This window comes from Montipora foliosa, chromosome 2 (genome assembly GCF_036669935.1).
Source record: "Montipora foliosa isolate CH-2021 chromosome 2, ASM3666993v2, whole genome shotgun sequence".
Taxonomy (NCBI): Eukaryota; Metazoa; Cnidaria; class Anthozoa; order Scleractinia; family Acroporidae; genus Montipora; species Montipora foliosa.
The window spans coordinates 30,577,552-30,595,435 of NC_090870.1; the positions used below are offsets into that span (position 1 = coordinate 30,577,552).

Genomic DNA, 17,884 nt, shown 5'->3' on the forward strand with positions numbered 1-17,884 from the left:
TATAATAAAAGTTTAGAAATATATAAAATATATAAATATAGAAATATGGAATTAAAATGTAAATAAATAAATAAATAAATAAGTAGATAGATGGTAAATAATTTCTTAAGAGTTATAACAATTACTTTATAAGTGCCACGGCTTTAATTTATCAAGAGAGTTCACACTAGCGTTCATTGGCAGATTGTTCCAGGTTACTATATACCTTGGAAAAAAATAGTATTTATACACGTTGTTGGATGCGCTAAGCTGGTGAAATGGATGGTGATTAGGTGATCTGTTGATTCGAGTTAAAGGCCTCACTTCAGGCGGAGAGAGGATGGCCACATCACCCGCATAGATCTTATAAAACATACTGGCTTCAAGGAGGAGTCTACGGTCTTTTAGTGAATCCCATCCCACGCATTCCAATATCAGAGAAACATGAATAAAACTCGGGTAGTCATTAAGAACAAATCGAGCTGCTCTGCGCTGAACCATCTCAATTTGGGGGATGTTCTGCTGCGTGTAGGGATTCCAAGCGCTGCATGCGTACTCTAGTTTAGGACGTATCAAGGTGCGATAGGCTGTATCCTTAACTTCGGGGTTACGACTATTCAGAGTTCTACGCAGTAAGCTAAGAGATGAGTAAGCCTTCTTGCATATGTTGTTGACCTTTTCGTTCCAGCTCAGGTTGTCAGACACAGTAATTCCAAGGTACCGAGCTGATGAAACTCTACAGACAATTTCATTATTTAAGAGTTAACTATGAGCGACTGGGAGTTTCTTACAGATAATACTAAGGTGATAACACTTCTTGACATTGAACGATAGTTGCCAGGTCTTTGACCAAGAGGACATGTACAATTTGTCAAGATCTAGGCTCTGTAAGGTCCAGCAGTCTTGAAGGTTGTTGACTTCTCAGTAGAGGATACCAGGACTACCAGGAACAAACTAAAACAGTGGTCAGAACGTGTCTTGAACTCGGGATCCCCGGGTCTCAAGACAAGCGCCCTAACCACTGGGCCGCACTGCCTCCTCCGCACCCTAGAGATAGAATATAATTAGGGTAAGTTGACAGAAAGTAGATCTAGGATTTTCCCGGATACAGGTCTCGTAGGTACTTTCACATGCTGAGTTGGAGAGTAATCATCCATCACCTGAAGAAATTTGTTGTGCTGGGATGCAGTGGCTGGATTACAAGCGGATGGGACCTTATTACCCCAGGAGATGTCACCAAAATTAAGGTCGCCTCCGATCATGATGTTTGGGTAGTTTGGAACTTTGGTAAACACTTGGTTGATTGAGTTGGAAAAGTGATCAAGAACATCAGGCGGAGAGTTTGGAGGTCTGTAGAATGAAGACAAGTATAAAGTTTTACAGTTAGAAATATTTAGGGAGGTCCAGATGGTTTCACAGTTGTCTGCGCTAAAGCCAGATTCCTCGACTCAAGCCAGGCCGGATTTAACAGCTTGGAAAATTCTTCCGCCGTGGGCATTGAACTCCGCATATAAGCGAAAATTCAATTTCCTAGGACACAAAAAATGACACGATTGCTTGGAAAAGGCCACTCTGGAAGGACAAGTACCTGGCAAAAGATCTCGAGGCAGACCGAGAAGGAGACGGGAAGATTGCATCAGCGAAAGCCTTTGGATACGCCATGAAGGAAGCGAGGAGATTAGCATAGAATCGTGTTCTGTACCGAGCTGCTGCGCTGCCTGATAAGGATATGCATTATATTTCCCCTATGATAACCCCGGTTGGGATTGTAGTAGCAGGCACTGGGATTTCTAAGAAAATTTGACACTGGGAATGGAATTATCGCCCCCCTCCCTCATTTCCTCACCTACTTTCTTGGCAAAAGTGCATCTCCCTCAAGGCACGTGGTTACGTCCCTTTTTTTTCATGGTCAGCAACATCTTTTTTACTTATGCTCCGCGTGCAAAGTACGAGGATGATATAAATGTTTTGGAGATCATAAACTTGAACTGTGTCTTGCGTCTCGTTTTAATCCGGGAACACGATAGTGGGAAGCATACTACGAGTTCTTTGTTAAGAAATCATGATTTGCACTTAGCGTGCTTAAAAGGTCGAGCGTTCTTGAGCAAGATATCGTTACCGTGTACTGTTCACCTAATCCATTCATCATGTTAGAGACATCGAATACTGTACGATATCTCGCTTAAATCGTATCAGATAGGATTAATATGCGGGCAGGATGGCATGGAAGAATACATCAATATGTTTCAGACTTTATGATAGAGGAGACCTGCTGTGATTTGAAGGTAAGTAGCAAGGACAATGGTATTCCTATCAACTGCTTTTGTAACTAGGGTTTCATTCTCAATGTCAGTATCGTTTGAGGTCGTTTTAAGCGCTTTACATAAGGTTTTCTCAATTTTGAAGATGTACATCCAAGAAGATGAGTATTCGTTCCGGTAATCCAAGTTCCGTTAGTCCTATCCGATACAACTTGCAACTACACTTGGAAGTCTGGTAACAAAAAGAGGTTGCCATCTTTGAATGAACAATATCTTCCGAGCAAAAAAAAGTTATAAAAACAAGACGAAATTAACTTTGATTGTCGCCAACAGATTCTATTTTTTTGCAGTTAGCACGGTAAGCGTTTTTTGCTTAATTTTATTAGACGATTTACGAGGTGTAAATCCCACGGTCTTTTGCTTGGATCCGATGTTGGGAAGACACTGTATGGAATATCGATTAATTAAGTAGTGAAAGCACACTTTCCTTTTGCTCGTTAAAATTAGAAACTTCAGTTTTAGTACACTAAAGCTAACAAATGCTCGATTCAATATAATAATCAGGTAAATCACATCCGCGACGCGTCTGGAATTCCTTAGCAATTTGAGAGAGTGCCTGATGTGCGCGAGTGCCTAATTAGGCCTAAACAAACGTCTTTGGGCCTAATTAGGCCTAAGGTTAGCTTTTATGAGTGTTTAGGATAGTTTTTACTGTCTGTATTGTACTGTGATTCCGGATTCCGGATTCCGGATTTTAGGGTTGCCGGTTCTAAACGGTTCACGTGCTACTTTCGTCAACAACTAGTAATGCCTTTTCATCGAAGGCTTGGGAATGATTGGGAAAAAATCGAGAACACCTTTCAGATGAAGTTTGATTACCACTTATCAAAGTATCTGTTATAGTGGATTTTTATGGCTTTTGGAAGCTTTTTGTACATGTACCCAGCCTTTAATTTGCAGAAGCTTGCCATTTAGTAGAGATGCATTTCAGTATTTTCCAACACCTCTCAGTCTGAGTTAACAAAGTTAGTAAAGTTACTAGACATTGATATTATCTTGGTGTGCTGAACTCTTAAAAACAGATTCTGATTCTAAATGAATACAATGTAAGCGTTATTCACCTAAATCACTTCTGCATTATAGTAATAAGTGAATTTTTTGTGTGGCAGCAATTAGATTACTTTACATGTGATTGGTATCGTTACTAATTTATGTGAGAAAGACTTTACAAGAAAGTTGCTTTACAGAAGTGGTTATAAAGGGGCTATTGATTCTGTTGTCTTTTCCGATTGCTGCCTTGTGCTGTCAAATTGATCACCAGATCAGATAATTTTCAGGGGTTTGCTCATAATCGTTTTCTTACAATTCCTAGTATATCTTCTTTTTCCTTTGGTAGTTGATGCCTGATAATTTCTATCTTTTCCAGGCTGGTTTTGTTTTCATGGGTGCTGATGCCAAGATATGGTGAGTACCACATGTGGCATTTCAAGGGTGTGCCCTATACTCTATATAGAGTGGGTCCAGTTCTTTTGGTACAAATTTTATTAAGACTTTGTCCACAATATAGTTAAAATTGATATTTTTGCATGACAAAGTAGTGTTGAAAATTACTCATTGGTAAATAGCAAATAGCAAGATTAAATTGACATTCCACACACTAAAAAGCTCGCAGAAACATATGTTATTGTTATTGGTAAGACATGAGATGGAGCAACTCAATTTTTAATCTTTTTCTCAATAAATTATAATTAAAGAACCTTTTTGTTTGGTACATTACATTTCCAGACAACTTTACATACACCGTAAGCCTTTTTAGAGACATCACGCCAAGCCGGCCACTTCTGCTGGTGAGAGCAGGACAGCCACGACACCGGGGACTACATCCCCTACTCTTATCGAATAGTGTGCGGGTTCTTTAACGTCCCACAGAAGGTATTTGTGAGACGGGGCCTACAGTTTATAGTCCTTATCCGAGAAGACTTGAAAGTCTAACCATTTGCAGATGAAATTACAAAGGCAGCACTTTCTCCTCAGTTATTTTAAGATCCTGAGTGTTGATCCGGCCGGGGTTCGAACCTGCGTCCTCCCGCATGACAGCCCGATGCTCAACCAACTGAGCCACCGGTGCACGGTACTTGTGAATAAAATTTGTACTTGTTCAACACAATAATATATTGGACACTTAGTTTGGCACACTCAACAGTGTACACACAGTGTACATTCATCTCATTAATCAGTGGAGTCTCTGTTACTCTCTGTTATCCATGCTTGTTGCTTCTTTGCAGGATCAAAAATTGTTATGCACTTTTTCAATTACCGTACCACTCATGAAGACCAAACTGCATAAAACCCCAAGGAACAAACATGGAAGCCACCGCAGCCAACAAAGAAAGAACTTTGAAAGGTATGAGTGCTTTTCAATGAGGAGTCACTTTACAACAATACTGGAATTTTGTCATCAGGATTTGATTTGATTTTTGATGTCAGCAGGAGTTTACGTAGTAGAATATGTTACCCTTCTTGTTCCTGATGTTATCTCAACATGTTATGACTGTCTTGAGTAGACTTGTGGGAGTTATGTTTGTGCTTCTGCAAAATGAATGCTTTATTACCACTTTCCATTTGGTCTCTGACATCTGCATTACATGCAAGTACAAAAATTAGATAAATGTTATTAGAAGCTAATTAGTAGTAATAATAATAATAATAATAATAATAATAATAATAATAATAATAATAATAATAATTGATGTTATCAAAAGCTACCGGTAATTAATAATAATACTTACCTTTTAAAGTTAGTTTGCAGATTTTTCAAGATTTTTCATTCTTTTATCTAATTTTTGATAATAATAATATTGCATTTAGTTCAATGTTAGTTTTTAGTTTTCAATAATCATTGTAAAGTGCTTTAGAACATTTTAATAATTTTAGTGTTTTATAAGTTTATTATTTTATTATTATTATTATTATTATTATTATTATTATTATTGATATCAGATGCTATTTTAGTATTGTAACAGAGCTGAGTTACTCGTGGCTGGAATTTCCAATAGACTATCACCAGTTTTCTGTAACACTTTGGATACTTTCAAGAACAAGAGGCTATGGGTAGCCTACTGTTTGTTTGTTTGTTGGAAGGATTTTTTCTCGTTTCAATTCCATAGTCCAAATTCCAAAGTCCATTAATTTAAGTTCGACCATAGCAAAGTTGTTCACATTTAAATCAGTTGTTAATGGCGTTGATTGCAATCAAAATCGGTAAACAGATGCTGTGCAAGTTTCTCAAATGGTATTTAAACATATTTAATACTTTTTCTTAACAATCCCGAGAGGATTATAAAGTTATGTAATTAGTGAGATGTGTTACAAAGTCATGCGACTACTGGATATTGCATTGCATGCACCGAATCGTTTCCGGTCACACACACCATTTTTTCATGCATATTTCCCTGTTAATCTGTCACATAGTCTTCTATGGTCTAGTGGTCATTACAAGATGAGACTCAGAGTTCGAATCCTACTTGGAGAGGCTTCTCTGAGAAGTCTTTATACCAGCCATACAAATCTTACACATGTGCAGGAAAATCACGTCTCTGAATTGTGTTTGGTCTTGAGGATTTTCTTATAAAGTCTATACAATTAAAAGCTTTTATTGAATTAGTAAACTCAAGTTTGGTCTCAAAATTAATTTACGGTCAAAGCTCATTGTTCACAGAGGTCAGCTAAGATGGGTTCACAGCTTCACTTTTTATACTTTTGTCTAACAATTTAAATTCTTTATGAACAGCACAAAGTATTGTATGAACTCCAAACCTGAATTATCCATTTACAGGCCTTCTGACAGGGTGCGATTAAAAAATGCAAATTATGCGATTTTTTCAGGGTAGATTGTGCGATTAGAAAGGCCAATTATGCGACAAATAATGTAAATTATGCGATTTTTTTCTCAGCAATTTTGGGCTTGTTTTATAAGGTTTCAGGTTAAGAAAAACACTTTTTTGCTGCCCTAAAGACATTTTGAACACAAAGGAACCGTAATTATGTATCTCGATCGACATTAGTTGGGATAAATAGAAAAATCTGCACTACCGGTGCACCACGTTAGAAGTTGAAAGGACACAGCTAACATGCCGGTATGCCAAATGAATGATCAAGGTGCTCGTCAACCACGAACTTCCGAAGACAGTCAATCACAATAGGGCCATACCCCCATTTATACGAGAGAAAATAAGCCGTGGCTTTCTCTGGCCGCGGCTTACAGAAGACTCGAATGTTCACCCCGTATAAATGGTACAAAATCTACGTTCACGTCTTTTCCAAGCCGCGGCTTATATTGACCTGGGAATATATATTCGTATAAATAGTTCCTTTTGCGTATTTTGTACACCGTGGCCAGAGTAAGCCGCGGCTTATTTTCTCTCGTATAAAAGATTTGCACGACGAGAAAAACATCAGTCCATCGTCCAACGTGGAGCGTACCTGTGAGGTACTTTCTTGCTCGATCGTGAACTGTCAGATTGGGCGGAATGTGGGAACTTCCTTCTTCGTCGAAGAAAAAGCGAGCGTTTTCACAACAAACTTATCCTTGAGTAAGTTTTTATCAGTTTTCAACGAAAGAAACTACATTTTGCCGAAAAACTTACGACTTCGCTTATTTTTCACAAATCTCTTCTGTAAGAGAAGGCAACTGTGTCATTTCAGTGGTGTGTATATAAGGGCGTGTTTGTGTTGCACCAATAGAAGGAGACTCGTACCAAGTCCCCGACATGACAAATAAAGCCTTGAACTTCGAATGTTTACGAAATCGAAGGTGACAAAGGTTTTTTAGCCTTTTTCCAAGATAAATCATCTTAAAAATGGCGTATTTATGCAGGAATTTCTAAGAAACGTCTTGATTTATGTTTCAGTTTATGAATTTTGTGCGTCCTTTTGTGAATTATGCGATTTTTCGTGAATTGTGCGATCGGATGCGATTTGAGGTCGATTGTGCGAAATCGCACCATCGCGTAATATCAGAAGGCCTGCATTTAGGACAATAGAGTTAGGATTCAAATCCCATTCACACCTGGATTTTTCAGGCTTGCTTGCATCTGCTTAAGCTGCTTACCAGTCACTGCGACGATCTTTGTAATTGAATTTCATACACTGATGATCCCGGGTTGTTGCGTGTGGGAGGAATGAATTTAAGCTCATCAATGTCTATGCAACCAAATGTTCTCACTAAAAGTCTTTTTGTCACCTTGCCTAAGATTATCGATAAGCTAAGGATTTTTGTCTCCTTTCCTTCTCAAACAATCCCTTCTCCCACCCTTCAGTTTATTTGAAACTGCCTCGATACAACTGTCGATAAGGCAGTCTTCTGCACACTTCAAATAACAGTAGTCAAGGGGGAGTTGGAGCCGACGAGGTTGAGGAGCTCAATGATTGAGGTGCTACTACATTAAAGTAACACTTTCGTTCAATGACCACAGGTCTTCAAACTCATAAGTCTGCTGTAGTTCAGTGGTATCTAGCATTCCTATCATTCTTGACATTTTTAACCTTTTCATAAATTGAGGTTTGTATGCTTTGGTAGACCATTCACGGCCGCGTGGCTTTTGGTGCATAGGTCTAATGCTGCTACTGTTTTCACATAGATGCATAAAGAACACAAAAATGCATATGAGCAACTATTAGATCCCTCAGATAACTTGAAGAAACAAAGCAACAATTTTAAATTTTTTACAAGACATGTTTCGCCATGTAAAAAAATTAAAAATGTTGTTTTATTTCTTCAAGTTATTTCTCGTCTGCTGTTCTCAAGATCTCTCAATAGTACGTGCGATGTGATTGACTAAAGTAGCGGGCTGTATTCTACATGCAGTACGGCCTGCTAAATTTGTTTTTTTTCTGTCCTTTATGTAACATAAACTTGTAAAACCGTTTGAATCTTGCAAGCAACTTTTTCAAAAAGCCAAGAATGTTCATTCGTTTTTCGGATTTTGACACCACAATCTTTGTGCATGGCAGTTAAACCTTCCGCTTGACTTCAACTAGTGGACTTTCCCGCCCGCCTGATTCAGAGGGTGTGTTCCTTTGGGTGAATCTACAAAAACGGATATTCGATCTTAAAACGGATTTCGCGTTCCTTTCGGTAAATCCAAATCCGGATATCTGCTCTGGTGAAATTCCTTCCGTTCCGAAATGAATCAGTTGTACCAGCGGTATTTTCAGCTTGAAAAGACGCAGTCCTAGTTCCATGTGTGCAAACGTTCTAGCTACTGTGAGTGATTTATTGATTTATTATTTGTAGTTAAGCATTGTTTAAAGGTTGCAATAACAATGTTGAAAGTGTAGTCCAGGTTGCTGTAACGAAAGCCCCGTAATAAGTAGCTTGTTCAATTCGAGTTCACATTTGACCACAACTTCGTGCGTCTTTGTCCGTCAAACTGGTTTGTTAATTAATATTGTTAACTTATATGCTAGAACTTTTGAGTAATTTCTTGAGAGGCCGGCCGCGATAATGAACGCATTCACCAAAGGTACCAAGGTTACAGATCGAATTTCGGATTTCTGGCAAATCTCGGATCAAAAATCTGTTTTTGGATTCGCCGAAAGGGACACACATCTTCTTACTAACCTCGTTTTGTCGATCTGTACTGAAAGGTACGGATCCTCGCTTTTTCCCGTTGATTTATAGCACAACCGCGAAAATGAACGGAAAAAACTCGGTCCGTAACTTACAGTACGGACCTCGAATGCGGTTAATAAGAGGTATTTATGTATGTCTCAAATATGTAGAAGGGACAGTTGTCGATAATACTTGATGTATAGCGGTAGATTTTTGTTATTGGAGCAACTTACTGTTTCTTTGTATAGGTACTAACAAAGTGTACCCAATGTGACTGTGTTTTGCACAGGAGCACCAGCTGTTATCTCCTCCCATTTGGGTTTCTTAAGACCATTTGTTTTCGATTTGTTTCTCTCCATACCTGACCCCACAAACTTCAAGCTTCAGTGCCACTTTGAGTAAATATGGGTTGTTTACTTTTGTCATGTGCTGTTTTCTCAGGTCTAAAGCGATCACATTTTAGTTCCTGGTTTGAACCGATACCCAGTTATGTTGCTGCTCGTGGACCCAGAGCTATCGCAGCTTATCACAGGGCAAAAGCAACTGGCAAGACCCTTGACAGACGGGTAAAGGTCTTACTGATTGGCCAGGATCGTGTGGGAAAGACAAGTGTTGCACGATCACTCAAGGGGGAGCCATTCCGAGCAGATGAAACAAGTACGGATGGGGTTCAGATGCATGTGCCCTTGAAGAATCCTGGGGTTCGGCCATGGAAGTTTTCTATTATGCAAGGAGAAACAACGGCATACCACCACAAATGCGCAGAGTTCATTGGCAGAGAATTGCTGGCTGAAGCAAAAGCTGAGGAAACCAGGGCTTATGAAGAGTTTATCAATACATTTCCCAGACCCACTAAAAGGCCGAGACCGATTAACCGACTCAGCTTGGAGTCTCTAGACTTGATCGTTGATCTAACAGGTTTGACATTTTCCCTTGTGGTTATAAGGCAAGCTGTTTTCGTGTATAATGTGGAATCATTGACTACGCGATGCAGCCATTACGTTTGGAGAGTGGGTGGTTTCAATTGTTCTTAGATGCTTGTCCTTACTGTGCTCTTCCCGGCATTTGGCATAATTAGTTTCTCTTGCTTTCAGAAATCCCGGATATCTTTGGCTCAAACTCACCGCAAAACAAAGGCCGAATGAATGAGGTTTGAGTGCTTTTTTCTTTGAGAACAGAAGCTCTGAGATGGTTGAGTTACTAATTGTTTTATTGCTTTTCTTCACACTGTATATGAATCAGTTACTAGTACATCTTCGCGTTTACTTTTAACTTCTATGAAGTCGCTTTCTATGAAGTGTTTTGCAACCCAAAGCAAAGTAATTACTTTCGTCCAATCACAGTAGACACTAATAATCATGTCAACCAATCTCAACGCGAAGCAAATACTTGAAGCGGCGCTGAGCGCGAGAAAACGGCTGCAACCAATTAAAATCGTTTCTGCTTTTGGCTCTGATTGGCTGAGAAACGATCTTCCTCTGGGCCCTGTGAACCCCGGGAAGACTGTACATCCCAATACTCTAATCGGTTTTCTTTTCGGGTTCCATCATTCTTCATTTCATTGTAGCAGTATTGAAAGTATTTTGCCGGATTCTCGTGTCTTCTAGTCTTTTTTAAAATTCAGCATCATTGTCTTTGTGGCCATCATTCAAAGGGGGTGGGGGACGCACGTAATGCAGCCACTAGATAAATTGGTCCTGATGTGGGAATGCATGTCTTGGTTAGTTGTGTTCTTAACTCTTACCCTTCGCGATCTTGAGGATTGCAAAAACAACTTTTAACACCGTTCTCGATCAATCGTTTTTATAGCTCCACCATAGAAAATGGTGCATTCTACTCGTAATCTCTGAATCTCAGTCTTCTCATTTCTACATTTCCACTTCAAGTACTCTGTACTCGAATATCACGCACTAGACTGTCACGATACGGTATGACCCGATAGTGCACACGCATGATTTTCCGAGTTACTGTGATATCTGAATCCCGACAATTTATACTGTTTCTTTTTTGGTTAAGCGTTTTTTTTTACTGTGGAAGAAAGTCAGAGTTGTGTTTTGAGGGAGTGCATCTCAAGCGGTAATGGTGGCATAGACTGTCACGAGACACTTGCAAATCTGTAAAGCATTGTTTTGTTTACGCATAATAATAATTGTAGCTGATTGGCTGTTTTAAATGCATCCAGGAGTCTTATTGGGGATTTTATATAATTAACTCAATAATACACGCATTTTGATTGGTTCTCACCTATGATCTATTAGAGGACAGACGCATAGCTGACGTCATCATTAAAAAACTTTAAAATTCTTTATTGTATAAACAAATAGATTCCATGTTGCCATACGTCTTTTCATTAATAGATCACAGAAGACGCCAAAATGTGGTAAGCGCATCAGTGACTTACTCGGCTATGGCATCGTGTGCAACGTTTTCTCTCTTACCGCATTTTAACGTCATCTGTGATCCATGCTCTTATTACTGAACGATCGCACGGCAACAGGGAATGTTTTTATTAAATAGTCAAAACCCAATGGCGTTGTATTTTGTAAAGTTAATTTGTTTTTTTCTTTCCTCACACAAGGCATCGTCAGATGCCACAGGACTGGTGGGTAACAGCATACCAACTGAAATTGTGCGTCTGTTAGAAGGAAAACGAAAGGAGGAATTTGCTGTGATCCCCGATGGAATTTGGCCAGTTATTTGGGACCTAGCTGGTCAAGCTGTTTATCGCGCCATTCATCCCATTTTCATGTCACCCGAGGCTGTTTATGTCCTAGTTTTTGATATGACGAAAAATCTTTGCGCCACCGCGCAATGTAAGGTTAAGAGTGCTGGTCACGAGGAAGTCGAGATACCAGCCCCTGACAGCGGAGACACAAATCTTGATCATATTATGAGATGGTTGGACCTGGTGCACTCATTGAGGGACTCTAAGCATAGTGAGCTTCCTCCTGTTATTATCGTTGGAAGTCATGCCGACTGTAATGACTGCAAGATGATGGATCTTTTAAAGAAATTCCTCAGTCGTAATGCGAGAGTTTTCAGCAAACACATCGTGCAAACCTTAACGGTGGATAACACTCGTGCTGGTCAACTTCCAAGTCAAGAGGATCCACAGATTGTCAGGTTAAGGGAGGAGATACTTACCGTAGCGGACACCTTGCCTCACACGAAACTCGAAGTTCCTTTGAAGTGGCTTGAGGTTGAAAACAAAGTCTTTGATCTTTGTAAGCGAGGCGAAAAATACATGACAAGGCAAAGATTCAAGTTGGAAGTTGCTGATCTTGAAAGCAACGGCAATTGTTTAGGTGATGGCGATGATTATCGTACGGTTGGTTCCGTCGATGATGGTAATTATTGTATAAATGACGATGATGTTGATGTTGATGTTAATGATGATGATGAAGATGAAGGAGCGGAGGACTGCAACAAAGGCGATGATAGTTTTGTTTACTATGATGAAAATAATTTTGACGAGGAATGGGACATGGAAGAGAATAATGACGAAGAGGATGATTTTGAACATCTTTTGCACTTTCTGCACGATCGTGGCACAATAGTCTACCACAATCTTGCTAGCAACCCGGAAGGCCTAGTCGTGTTAGATCCACAGTGGCTTATCGATGTACTTTGCCAAATCATAACAGTCAAACAACAAGACAAAGAAAGCCTACATGTTCTATCCCTCCGTCAAGACCTTCAAGACAAAGGCATACTCCACTCACAGCTTCTTGATCACGCATGCGCAAATCTCGAATTATGTGATATTAAAGATTCACTGCTTTTCATCATGAAAAAATTTAACCTTCTTTGTGAATGCAAAGATAAGTTCAAGAAACCAGTTTATCTTGTGCCCTGCATGCTGACAACAAAGCCAATTGCAGACTTAATGGGTCCAATATTGGAAGGATATGCACCCGTGTACATTACATTTAACACTAATTATGTTCCGGCTGGGCTTTTCTCTCGACTCCTTGTTCTCTTTGGCGAGTGGGCTGCCTCAAAAACCAGCTGTGAACAGCAGCAGCTTTTTGCCAATGGAGCTCGGTTTTTCGTGGGAAATGTGACTTGCGTTGGCCTTGCGTGCAGTAAGAGCGTCATTAAGGCACACATTTGGACGATGGACGATTCAAACCCATTTGAAAGTGAACCAAGAGTCGCTTCAGAAGTATCCAGGTACAGTAAGAAGTAATAATCAAATGAAGTCTTACGTCACGTCGACGTGTATAGCGTTTCTTAGTCAACTGTCTTGATGTGAGTTACCTGCAACTATATTGTGGGTTCCCGGATGCAAACTGGTGATAGAAGTAAGGACCAGGCTTTAATTTGAAACATTTCAGCTGGGTTATTCGATGCAAATTTCGCGCTCAACAGAGTTAAATAACATTGAAACCAGGAGATTTAAGATTTTGTCGCCTTTACTCAGTATTAGCGCTATCCTTACTTCGAAAGCACAAAACGCACGTCAAGCAACGGCACCAAGTCACCGATATGATGATAATCCATCTCGATTCCTTCTAAATTGCCAATCTCACCTCAAGAATCAAATCGGTTTCCTTTTCGCACATTAAACTATACGAATTTAATATTCAGAGTTTTCTATCGTCCTAATGAGAGGTTACTTTCTGTTTTTCGCTCTTAATGTCTTATTATCCGCATAACCGGGTCAACGAACTTTTCTTGTCCAGGGTTTTGAAGAAGAGCCTACTTGTCCTAAAAGAACACTGTCACTGGCTACGTGAGGTGTCTTGGCAGATTTGTGGGCAGTGTAAATTGTGTCCCGGTAAAGTCGATCCTGAGACTGGAAAGTGCTTTCGGCATAACAAACTGAGATGTGTCAATGACGATTGTGCTCACTACGTTCCAGTAAATTGTTCGCCCTTTTGCTGTAAAGATGCTAAAGGACCTGATCTTCGCATCGCTCACACTTGGGTTCAGGTTTGTTTTAACAAGCATTAGCATAGTACGCGCACTCTCATTGGTCAATAGCTGTGTTTAGATGATGTAAACACGGGTGTGACATCACACGAATTTTGAATGTTTTGTGTTGTCAGACGCGCATTTTGATTGGCTGGTAGAAAATATGAGCGTGTATCAAGAAAATCTGTTTCAATCAAGAATTTAAAAAACCAGCATTCTCCTTCATTTGTCGAATAATTTTTGAAAAATATTTTATAAAAGCAATACTCAGTTTTACATAGCCTCATCTAAACACTCGGGGAGTTGGGAGAATTCTCGACCGTCGACAGTTATGCAAACCCTCGAGTGCGTCTTGGGTTTGCATAACTGTCTCGAATTCTCCCAACTCCCCGTCGTGTTTGGATGAGGCTATGTAAACACGGAAAAAGTCCTTTACATTGCTTCATTAGCGGGTTATTCAGACACAAATTTGGAGAGATGTGAAACTCTTCGAGCAAGGGAAAGATGTCCCAACAAGGTTGGTGGGTTGAGATAAACTACGACTATTTAGCTATAGTATGCCGAAACATTTTTGTAGGAATTGAATAATTTACAACCGTGTTTTAAGAGCAGGCCGCAACTGGTAGTATCCGCACTATTTTCAACAATATTTTCGACTTTTTTTGTTTTCATTTCGTCCATCATCGTTGGATTTCGTAAATACTGAAGTTTGCTTTTCTTTTAGGCTGTTTGCGAGTACAACACTCCCTTAGGACAAACAGGTGAGTTTTTGTCAGTAGAGATATTTAATACCGGCAGACACGTTATCCACAGCAGTGATCATATGACACGTTCACATAATGAAAAGCGAGGGAAATCGAAGATCTCCGAACGCAATCGACTGCTTTCCAATCAGTCTACAGCAGTGGTTGTACATTAACAGAATATTATCTACTGGTGTTAAGTAATTGGTAATTGATATATTTTTGTCTCCTTCAAATTAAGATTCCCACCTTTTGCACGGTCTCACTTCTCCGAACACAATTAATTCTGTGTTAGTACGTTTTTCTCGGTTTTTATGAAGGACGCTTTATCTCATTGACAGATGCACCCGTCTTGCAACGGTCCAAGGTTTCTGCAGCACCATCAGAAGAGGTACTAGAAGATCTTTCCAATGACATTGGCAAGTTCTGGAGATCTCTTGGACGAAAATTGAAAGTTCCAAATACTGATATTGAAGCAATCCAAAGCGATAATATACAATATCCTGGTGTGAAGGAAAAATCATTCCAGATGTTGATGGTTTGGTTGGACCGAGAAGAATTTGCAACAATCAGTCAACTTTCAAAAGCGTTGAGAGCGCTTGGAAAAAAGAGACTTCTGCAAAAATATTGTAGTGGGCTCTAAATGATAGTCAAAATATTTGTTTACAGTTCGCCAGTTAAATTCCTTTCTAAGACTCGTTCGTAATTCACGAGGGTAGTATTTAGGTCACCTCGTCGAACGTTGCCCAAATTTGAATAGTCGAAAATTCAACATGCAATTTATTTACATTCAGCTACTCAGTTTGAGGGTATTTTGGAAAGGTGATAGAGGTATATGTTTTAGAATTTAAAAAAGAAAAAGGCTCTTTCCACGTTTTTTTGGGTAACAGGCAGACGCTGTAAATAATTTATATTTTCGATTTCCTTTTTGTCGTGGGTTTTATATGAATATTTCATGTAATTTTCGTTTTATCAGTCTTAATACTTGCTCAATTCTTATTTTCCGTTGCTCATACATAAGGCAGTTAATCCCCCCGGTATCCGGGTACAGATATTTCACCTTTATAAGGTACAAATGAATTAAGGTTTATGCAGAAACTTTGCATTGCCAAAAACGACGTTCTTATTCTTTAACTGCATATTTTCTGATGATTTCGAAGTGAATTTTAAAGTACTTTTTTTAAAAAACAGGAAAAATTCTCACTCTTTCCTTTGCCTGGGCGCCGCCCTTTTTTTCAATTTGATGATGTCATTTTGTCATCAATTCAACGTCGTGACGTCGTATATTCTCGGTTTCACATGACGTCACGGCGGCCATGTTGGAGCCCCGATCAAATCCTCCGGGAATATAACTCTATTATATATTATGCAAACGTTTTCTTTTGTTTTCGTTGAAAAACATGGCTGTTGATCATGTGAGTGAAAACCAACAATAGGCCGTAATCAGATCATTTCTCGAATGACGTTTTTTCGATTTTCCTAAGCCTAGACGGAAAACTTGAAACAGGCATTATTTCAAACAGTTTCATGTTTGAATTTGAATTTGAATTTGAATTTGACAAACATTATGTGTATGGCAGATTGCTTACTTACTCAAACTTCTCATGCATGAGGTTGGGTGTTAGTGGATAGAAGCAACCGGACGGCTTCGAGAACGTTGTCTAAAAATATTCTTTCCCATTACTGTAATAATTTTGTGATTACTCCAAGAATAAAATTGATTAGGACGGCGTGGATATTCAGAGAGAAAATTGAAAATTCATCGTCAGGTGCTGTAGTCGTCCACGTGACCTCAAATTTGATCATTTCACGTCGTCAAGACGAGAACGGCAAAGAAATGTATCAAAATGTAAAATGCATGTGCGGGGCGAACCATTGTTTTTGCTAATTAAACTTATTGTTATGTGGCGTTCTCGTAGCCGTCGCCGTCGTGTTTGCTTAAGGTCCGTACTTTGAGATCCACGACGGTGACGTGGACGAAAACGTCACCAAAAAAATAATATAACTCTGCTCTGTCAAAAGTCTTTCGCGATTAGTCCATCGCGTTCACGTCTTACAATGTGGGCGAAGTATCCTAAAAATAAATTGTAACGAGCGGTTTCTGAGTAAAAATACAGAATGAAAGAGTAATTGCATTTGTACGCTCAAGTTGTCGTTAAAGCCTCAAATGTGGTGATTTCACGTCGTCGTTTTGTAGACTACCGCAAAATTATGGGCTAATATGCGTTCCGCACGTGCAGAACGATCATATTTCTTCTTTTAACCAATGATATTCCTGTTTTGTGGCGTTCTCGTTGAGGACCGTGTCGTAGATTTTGAAGTCCCTAAAGAAAAGACTACAACCGTACAGCAACGACAGCACCAGAAAGCAGTGGAAATAATATTCCTGCTGCACTAGCGGCACGCCGTTTTGTGCAAACATCAACGTGAAATAACCAAATTTAAGGTTTCGACGTTAACGTAAGCATTCGCGAGTGATTCGTTCATTCTCTGTCTTTACTTGAAAACCGTTCGTACACACTCAGTTAAAATTTTTCTTCGTGCAACATGAACAAGATTGGATAATTGCGAAACACTCAAGACAGCGCAAAGTTATATTTTGAAGTGGCGATTTAGTTGTCACTGCTGTTGTCATTTATTTTAAACGTTCTATGGAGAAATTGGTTACGAGCTGGGATGTCATTCCACGTGTTATCTGTCAATTAACAAAACCAGCTCAAGCGGTGACTCGGATCTGTGAAGGCAATTTTTGCTCGGTGGTTCAAACTTTAAGGTGATCATTCTTCTTTTAACCTGGGCAAAGACAGCAAATTAGTGGAGTACTCAGATGGAACGTGGGTCGTTCCATAGTTAATCGAGGTTATGAAACATTAAAACTTTTAAAAGCGAGAACAATGTTGTCGCAATCGATGTTGAACTGACCGTGACAGTGCACAGTCCTTTGGTTTTGCTTCGCACGGGGTTCGCAAATTTGGTGCGCATAATTTAATCGAAAGATACGATTGGTTATCTTTTCGAAAAAAGGTGTGTTTTGTGCCCCGTAAAGGCCAAAAATACAGACAAAAACCTGAAACAAAAAGACTTGTTGAGTTTCATAACATCTCCATGCATTAACTATGATTGTTCAAACGGGCGATGTAGCAGCTATCGTAAGAACAATGTGACTGTCTTGCTACGCAAAACGAAAACGTAGGGCTAAAGAAAGAAAACAATGGCTAACAGATGAAACTTAAAAACAATAGACCTTATTCATAAATGGCACCTGTTTTATTGTTCTTTTGCTAATGGTAAATTAGCCTACCAAGCCTTATTTTAGAGCAAGAATTATTTTCAATTCACTGTATGGTATCGAAACTTGGTAGGCTAATTGG

General features: G+C 39.4%; 1 protein-coding gene across 1 annotated transcript; it reads left to right on the forward strand.

Annotated features, from left to right (window-relative positions):
• The first annotated feature begins 2,475 nt into the window (after nucleotides 1-2,475).
• LOC137992827 (uncharacterized) lies at nucleotides 2,476-16,247 on the forward strand. The gene is made up of 9 exons (XM_068838363.1): nucleotides 2,476-2,598; nucleotides 3,667-3,704; nucleotides 4,526-4,644; nucleotides 9,295-9,771; nucleotides 9,948-10,003; nucleotides 11,432-13,026; nucleotides 13,539-13,788; nucleotides 14,495-14,531; nucleotides 14,855-16,247. The coding sequence occupies exons 3-9, from the start codon at nucleotides 4,605-4,607 to the stop codon at nucleotides 15,154-15,156; spliced, it is 2,757 nt and encodes a 918-aa protein (XP_068694464.1). The 5' UTR covers nucleotides 2,476-2,598; nucleotides 3,667-3,704; nucleotides 4,526-4,604; the 3' UTR covers nucleotides 15,157-16,247.
• The last annotated feature ends 1,637 nt before the right edge of the window (nucleotides 16,248-17,884 follow it).

What these genes read in the sequence shown, in the direction of transcription:
- LOC137992827 (XM_068838363.1), top strand. Translation starts at nt 4,605, where the DNA reads ATGGAAGCCACCGCAGCCAACAAAGAAAGAACTTTGAAAG. An exon ending in CTTGATCGTTGATCTAACAG is followed by an intron (nt 9,772 to 9,947) that starts GTTTGACATTTT and finishes TCTTGCTTTCAG; the next exon opens with AAATCCCGGATATCTTTGGC. An exon ending in TCGCTCACACTTGGGTTCAG is followed by an intron (nt 13,789 to 14,494) that starts GTTTGTTTTAAC and finishes CTTTTCTTTTAG; the next exon opens with GCTGTTTGCGAGTACAACAC.